The sequence below is a fragment of the Lipotes vexillifer genome, unplaced genomic scaffold (genome assembly GCF_000442215.2).
Source record: "Lipotes vexillifer unplaced genomic scaffold, Lipotes_vexillifer_v1.1 scaffold504, whole genome shotgun sequence".
NCBI classification, from domain to species: Eukaryota; Metazoa; Chordata; class Mammalia; order Artiodactyla; family Lipotidae; genus Lipotes; species Lipotes vexillifer.
Genome location: NW_006785225.1, coordinates 858747 through 866172, shown reverse-complemented (window position 1 = coordinate 866172; position 7426 = coordinate 858747). Strand labels below are relative to the sequence as shown.

Below are 7426 nucleotides of genomic sequence, written 5' to 3'. Positions count from 1 at the left end.
GTATGCGGGCCTCTCCCCGCTGCGGCCTCTCCCGCTGCGGAGCACAGGCTCCGGACACGCAGGCCCAGTGGCCATGGCTCACGGGCCCAGCCGCTCCGCGGCATGTGGGATCCTCCCGGACCGGGGCATGAACCCGTGCCCCCTGCACTGGCAGGCGGACTCCCAACCACTGCGCCACCAGGGAAGCCCAAATTTCTAGATTTTAATACTTAATAAATATTAAAAACAGATTTGTATTCTGAACAGGCTCATGGGTGTCTGCTTTATATTAAAACCCTATTCTGAAATAACTGTTAATAAAAAGTTAAAATCAAGGGCCTATCTGGATTGACTGGGGAGAAAGAAACTAGAAATTACGGACTTTATGTTTTTAGAATAATCAAGTTCAGAGAGTTTCTTTGCCATCACCTAGTCTAGTTTGTTACTCATAGAATTCATTCTAAAACATCCAAACTCCATTAGAAAACAGCTACAGTAGAAAGCACGGCTTCCCAGGGCAGCGCATCCAGTTGTTTATTCCAGTCCTGTGGAAGCTATTTCATTAACCTAAATGTTTCTGTATTTGTTTCCTTCATATGACAGCCCATACATCTTCCTCTCTAGCATTAAATTTCCTCCCAGTCTCCCAGCTCTCTCATTCTTCCCTCTTCTGCTCTCATTCATACTCTTTCAGACTTCCCTTATTTTTTTTAATCTTTGATTCTCCTTCATAGTGTCTTTGTTTACATCTTCCTCATTCCTTCTTTACAATGTAAATAGAAATGAAAAACACAAGTAAATAGCAAAACAACTTTTCTTTCCGTGCTTTTACCAAAAATATATTTTAAACAAATAAACCCATGGCAACCTCTGCACAGCCCTGACCAGTAGGGAGAACTCCAGCTGCTGATGACTGTTTTTTGTCACTCATTTGGAGTCATCCCATTATTAAAATAATTTGAAAATTACTCTTATCCCAAGACAAAAGCTGAAATATTCTTTTCACAAAGTGTTACTGGTAGGTTAGTAGTAATTTATAAATGTGTAATTAGGATTGATTTTTCTCAGTGTTTCTTCATTGCTCAGCCCCTTTCTAACCTTCATTGACTGAAACCAGATGCTTATATCACCATCTCTAATTTTGCAGAATTGATCAGTCCTTACATTACATTTAACATTGATTCTGTATGGAACATAAATTGTTTTCCTAATGCATATGCATTCCATAGCTCTTTCAGTCTGTACCCATGCAGCATAACATTAACCTGACTAGTTAAATGAAAGGAATGTGCTAAAATTTAGTCAGCATACAGTCTGCTAATAAATAGTTAAGATTTGCTAGAGAAATATATCACAGTTTATAAGAAAGACCACGGAACTTAGTGTTGGGTTTTATATGATCTGTTTGAAAGTTAATAAAGCTGTGTCATTTCTGTCTAAACAACCTTAACCCTCTTGAGAAATGATGATGTAACTGGAGCTTCTGACTAAACATGATTTTACAGTACAGGTGTGACTTGCTAAGCTGTTTCTTTGAAGGTCAAGGATGCTCTTTCTCTAATTGTTTTAGATCTTAACCATTGAAACCATTGAAATCAGAACATTTCTATTTTTGGTTAAATTTGTTTCCCAAAACTGACAGATAATGGACAATCAATTGGTGATAATAATACATAATTCCATTTAGCTAAGGATTGCACAGGTAATTGCAGTTAGTTCCAGTTGCTGGCATATAACAGAGGTGGCTAAAACAAGATCCACATGAAAGATGATGGTGGCTTGAACTAGGGTAAGAGTGGTAGAGTTAGTCAGAAGTGGTCAGATTCAGGACATATTTAAATGTAGAGATGTCAGAATTTGCTGTTGGGTGTGAGAGATGTTAAGGGGTTTTTGCCCTTAATAATAAGTGGTAAAATGGAGTAGCCTTTATCTAACATAGGAAAACTGTTGCTGAGGGAATTAGGTTCTGTATACAAACAGATGTTTGTGCTTGACTGACGTTTGTAGTCACTAGAGAGCACTCATAGAAGAAAGATGCATTGGAATTTGTGAAAGAGACTGAAAGTAAATATTATGTGTGGATCAAAGGGGGGCACTATGTTATTTTAAAACTTTATATTAGTAGAGAGTGTCATGCACAGTATGTTAGTTCTTAGATGTTCTCTATTAAGTAATTTGCCATAGTTTAAACAGAAATGTTTATTCTACAGTGAAACTTGAAATCCTCAGTGTTTATGATTGTCAAGCCTCTTAGTTATTAAGTATTGTTGTAAAGATACTTCTGAATATATAATTGCACCAAAGATTCTAGTATACTTCCGTTTTTGCTTTTGAGACAATACTTTATCCATGGTAATTCTGAATTTTATTTCTTGAGATAGAGATTCCTAGTTAAAATCCAGTTGGCAGAGATAGAATTCATTGAGACATGAAATTCAGTATTACATTTTTCAGTCACATAATTTATAGGCCATATGCTTCTGTGTGACTCAGTTTCTTTATCTGTAAAATGGATAAACAATAGCACCTATGTATTTTTTTGTTTTTTTCTTTTTTTTGTGTGGTACACGGGCCTCTCACTGCTGTGGCCTCTCCCGTTGCGGAGCACAGCCTCCAGACGCGCAGGCTCAGCGGCCATGGCTCACAGGCCCAGCCGCTCCGTGGCATGTGGGATCTCCCCAGACCGGGGCACAATCCCGTGTCCCCTGCATCGGCAGGCGGACTCTCAACCACTGCGCCACCAGGGAAGCCCATAGCACCTATGTTATAGGTAGTTGGCAGGGATTAAATTGGTTCATCCATGGAAATTGCTTAGAACAGTGCCTAGCATATAGTTGGTGCACAATAAATGTCAGCTTTTTTTTAATTTTTATTTATTCATTTATGTATATTTTATTGAAGTATAGTTGATATTTTTTGCTATTATTGGTGTTAAATTTATTTTTTAAATGTCTTAATATAAAATACAACTTGTTTATTGGAAAAAATAACATTTGGTAACTATCAGTTTCCTAATCTGGTATTGGAATTCCTTTGTTAACTTTTTTTTTTTCTGGTTGTCTCACAATATTTTTTTTTTTATTGGAGTATAATTGCTTTACAATGTTGCGTTAATTTCTCCTGCACAGCAAAGTGAATCAGCCATATGCATACACACATCCCCTCCCTCCTGTACCTCCTTTCCCCCCACCATGCCACCCAACTAGGCCATCACAGCACCAAGCTGAGCTCCCTGTGCTATACAGCAGGTTCCCGCCAGCTACCTGTCTTACACCTGGTAGTGTATTTATGTCAAACCTAATCTCCCAATTCATCCCACCCTCCCCTTCCCACCCTGTGTCCACATGTCCGTTCTCTACATCTGCCTCTCTATTCCTGCCCTGCAGATAGGTTCATCTGTACCATTTTTCTAGATTCCACATATATGCATTAATATGTGATATTTGTTTTTCTCTTTCTGTCTTGCTTCACTCTGTATGACAGACCCTAGGTCCATCTACATCTCTACAAATGACCCAATTTCATTTCTTTTTATGGCTGAGTAATATTCCATTGTATATATGTACCACATCTTCTTTATCCATTCATCTGTTGGTGGACATTTAGTTTGTTTCCATGTCCTGGCTATTATAAATAGTGCTGCAATGAACATCGGGGTATATGTGTCTTTTTTTTTCTTTTTTTTTTTTTTGGCTCTATTGGGTCTTCGTTGCTGCATGCGGGCTTTCTCTAGTGTGGCGAGCAAGGGCTACTCTTTGTTGCGGTATGCGGGCTTCTCATTGCAGTGGCTTCTCTTGTTGCGGAGTACAGGCTCTCGCCGTGCGGGCTTCAGTAGTTGTGGCACGCAAGCTCAGTAGTTGTGGCACACGGGCTCTAGAGCACAGGCTCAGTAGTTGTGGCACATGGGCTTAGTTGCTACACAGCACGTGGGATCTTCCCAGACCAGGGCTCGAACCCGTGTCCCCTGCATGGGCAGGCAGATTCTTAACCACTGCGCCACCAGGGAAGCCCTATATGTGTCTTTTTGAATTATGGTTTTCTCTGGGTATATGCCCAATAGTGGGATTGCTGGGTCATATGGTAATTCTATTTTTAGCTTTTTAAGGAACCAACATACTGTTCTCCACAGTGGCTGTATCAATCTACATTCCCACCAACAGTGCAAGAGGGTTCCCTTTTCTCTGCACTCTCTCTCGCATTTATTGTTTGTAGATTTTCTGATGATGGCCATTCTGACTGGTGTGAGGTGATACCTCATTGTAGTTTTTTTGTGTGTGTGTGTGTGGTATTTGGGCCTCTCATTGTTGTGGCCTCTCCCGCTGCGGAGCACAGGCTCCGGACGCACAGGCTCAGCCGCTATGGCTCACGGGCCTAGCCGCTCCGCGGCATGTGGGATCTTCCCAGACCGGGGCACGAACCCGCATCCCCTGCATCGGCAGGCGGACTCTCAACCACTGCGCCACCAGGGAAGCCCCTCATTGTAGTTTTGATTTGCATTTCTCTGATAATTAGTGCTGGTGAGCATCTTTTCATTGTCTCTTGGCCATCTGTATGTCTTCTTTGCTGAAATGTCTGTTTAGGTCTTCTGCCTATTTTTTGATTGGGTTGTTTGTTTTTTTGATATTGAGATACATGAGCTGTTTATATATTTTGGAGATTAATCCTTTGTCTGTTGCTTCGTTTGCAAATATTTTCTCCCATTCTGTGGATTGTCTTTTGTCTTGTTTATGGTTTCCTTTGCTGTGCAAAATCTTTTAAGTTTAATTAGGTCCCATTCACTTATTTTTGTTTTTATTTTCATTACACTAGGCAGTGGGTCATAAAAGATCTTTCTGTGATTTATGTCAAAGGGTGTTTTTTCCTATGTTTTCCTCTAAGAGTTTTAGTGTCTGGTCTTACATTTAGGACTTTAATCCATTTTGAGTTTATTTTTGTGTATGGTGTTAGGGAGTGTTCTAATTTCCTCAAAATACTAGCAAACAGAATCCAACAGCACATTAAAAAGATCATACAACATGATCAAGTGGGATTTATCCCAGGAATGCAAGGATTCTTCAATATACGCAAAACAATCAATGTGATACACCATATTAACAAATTAAAGAATAAAAACCATATGATCATCTCAATAGATGCAGAAAAAGCTTTTGACAAAATTCAACACTGATTTATGATAAAAACTCTCCAGAAAGTGGGCATAGAGGGAACCTACCTCAACATAATAAAGGCCATAGATGGCAAACCCACAGCAAACATCATTCTCAATGGTGAAAAACTGAAAGCTTTTCCTCTAAAATCAGGAACAAGACAAGGATATCCACTTTCACCACTATTATTCAACGTAGTATTGGAAGTCCTAGCCACAGCAGTCAGAGAAGAAAACGTAATAAAAGGAATACAAATTGGAAAAGAGGAAATAAAACTGTCACTGTTTGCTAATGACATGATACTATACATAGAAAATCCTAAAGATGCCACCAGAAAACTACTAGAACTAATCAGTGAATTTGGTAAGGTTGCAGGATACAAAATTAATGCACAGAAATCTCTGGCATTCCTATACACTAATAACAAAAGATCAGAAAGAGAAATTAAGGAAACAATCCCATTTACCATCACAACAAAAAGAATAAAATTCCTGGGAATAAACCTACCTGAGGAGGCAAAAGACCTGTACTCAGAAAACTATAAAATACTGATGAAAGAAATCAAAGATGACATAAACAGGTGGAGAAATATACCATGCTCCTGGATTGGAAGAATCAATATTGTGACAATGACTATACTACCCAAAGCAATCTACAGGTTCAGTGCAATCCCTATCAAACTACCAATGGCATTTTCCACAGAATTAGAACAAAAAAATTATACAATTTATATGGAAACACAAAAGACCCCAAATAGCCAAAGCAATCTTGAGAAAGAAAAATGGAGCTGGAGGAATCAGGCTCCCCGGCTTCAGACTATACCACAAAGCTGCAGTAATCAAGACAATATATGGTACTGGCACAAAAACAGAAATATAGATCAATGGTACAGGTAAGAAAGCCCAGAGGTAAACCCACACACCTGTGGTCACCTAATCTATGACAGAGGAGGCAAGAATATACAATGGAGACAAGACAGCCTCTTCAATAAATGGTGCTGGGAAAACTGGACAAGTACATGCAGAAGTATAGTTGATTTACAATGTTGTGTTAATTTCAGGTGTATAGCACAGTGATTCAGAGATAGATAGATAGATAGATATAGATATATATGTATACTTTTCCCTTATAGGTTATTACAAAATACTGAGTATAGTTCCCTGTGCTATAACAGTAGGTTCTTGTTTGTTATCTATTTTATATATAGTAGTGTGTAAAATGTCAGCTAGTATTAAAAGGGAAAATGGGAATGTTTGCTTCTAAGGTGATTGGATCATGTGTTCAAGTTAAACCCTTTATTCCCAAAGCTATAAATGTAGGTTTGTTGCTTTTTTATCCACAGTACATATTTTGATAATGCTGTTTTGAATATAATGAGATTTTTTATTCTTGGTTTTTAAGGAAACTTTAACAAAATATTTCATACATAATCTAAATTGTTCTTTTTCTTCTTACATGTGGAGATACTAGCTGAAAATTTTTTTAGTTGCAAACTTTTCTTATGTGCTACTGTAACATTTATTTATTAGCACTTTGATTTTCAAAACATGTTTTAACCCTAAATTATGATTTTGTCATTGCAGGCAAGAAGACAACAAGACCCTAGTCCTGGATCCAGTTTAGGTGGTGGTGATGACCTCAAACTTCGCTAATTAGTGGCACAAAAGATGTGCCCCCCCCCCCGCATCTTTACATATTCATTTCTAGTCGGCAGAAATAATTGACCAGAAACTGTGATAACTGGAGGTACTATGATCTACTTCTCAACCTTAGGCAGTAACAAGACATCACAACTGCCATGGTTTTGCACTATGATATATAATACCTGCATTTCTAATTTTGTATGCATGTAGCCAGTAATTATTTGAAATTTTCTTCTATGCAAGCTTACCTTGTTGACATTATTTTAGTGAGTTGAAACTATCCACTTGTAAAGCTCTTTTTTTCCACCATTTTAATTTAAAAGTTCATGTCATTTTAGAACAGGTCAAGAAATTAAAATTTTTATCAGAGGGTTTTTTCCCCTAATCAGTCGCTCTGTTTTTTTTTTTTTTTAATTTTAGATGTGTTGGTTATACAGCTTCATTTTAGATAAATGTTCTTGGTTTTTTTGTTTTGTTTCCCGTGTTTCCTTCTGTGTTTTTATAGTCTATGGCATTTTAAAACTGCTGATGGTTTGCATTATTTACAAGCTAAAAACCTAGTAGCATAGAGCTGTCTGCCACACCTTCTAACACAAAGTTTACAGTTGTTAAAGTTGCAGTATCCTTTTAAATGTTGATAATCAGCTCCTTTTCTTT

At 38.0% G+C, this 7426-nt stretch overlaps 1 protein-coding gene across 2 annotated transcripts in view; it reads left to right on the top strand.

Annotated features, from left to right (window-relative positions):
- The window catches only part of CBFB (core-binding factor subunit beta), a 61862-nt gene extending 54436 nt beyond the window's left edge, over positions 1-7426 (top strand). Inside the window, exon 6 of one of the 2 annotated variants that reach the window (XM_007457303.1) lies at positions 6710-7426. In XM_007457303.1, the coding sequence (XP_007457365.1) occupies positions 6710-6732 (23 nt within the window). In that variant the 3' untranslated portion in view covers positions 6733-7426. The remainder of the gene's footprint in view (positions 1-6709) is intronic. The other variant, XM_007457302.1, reaches the window with a different exon arrangement.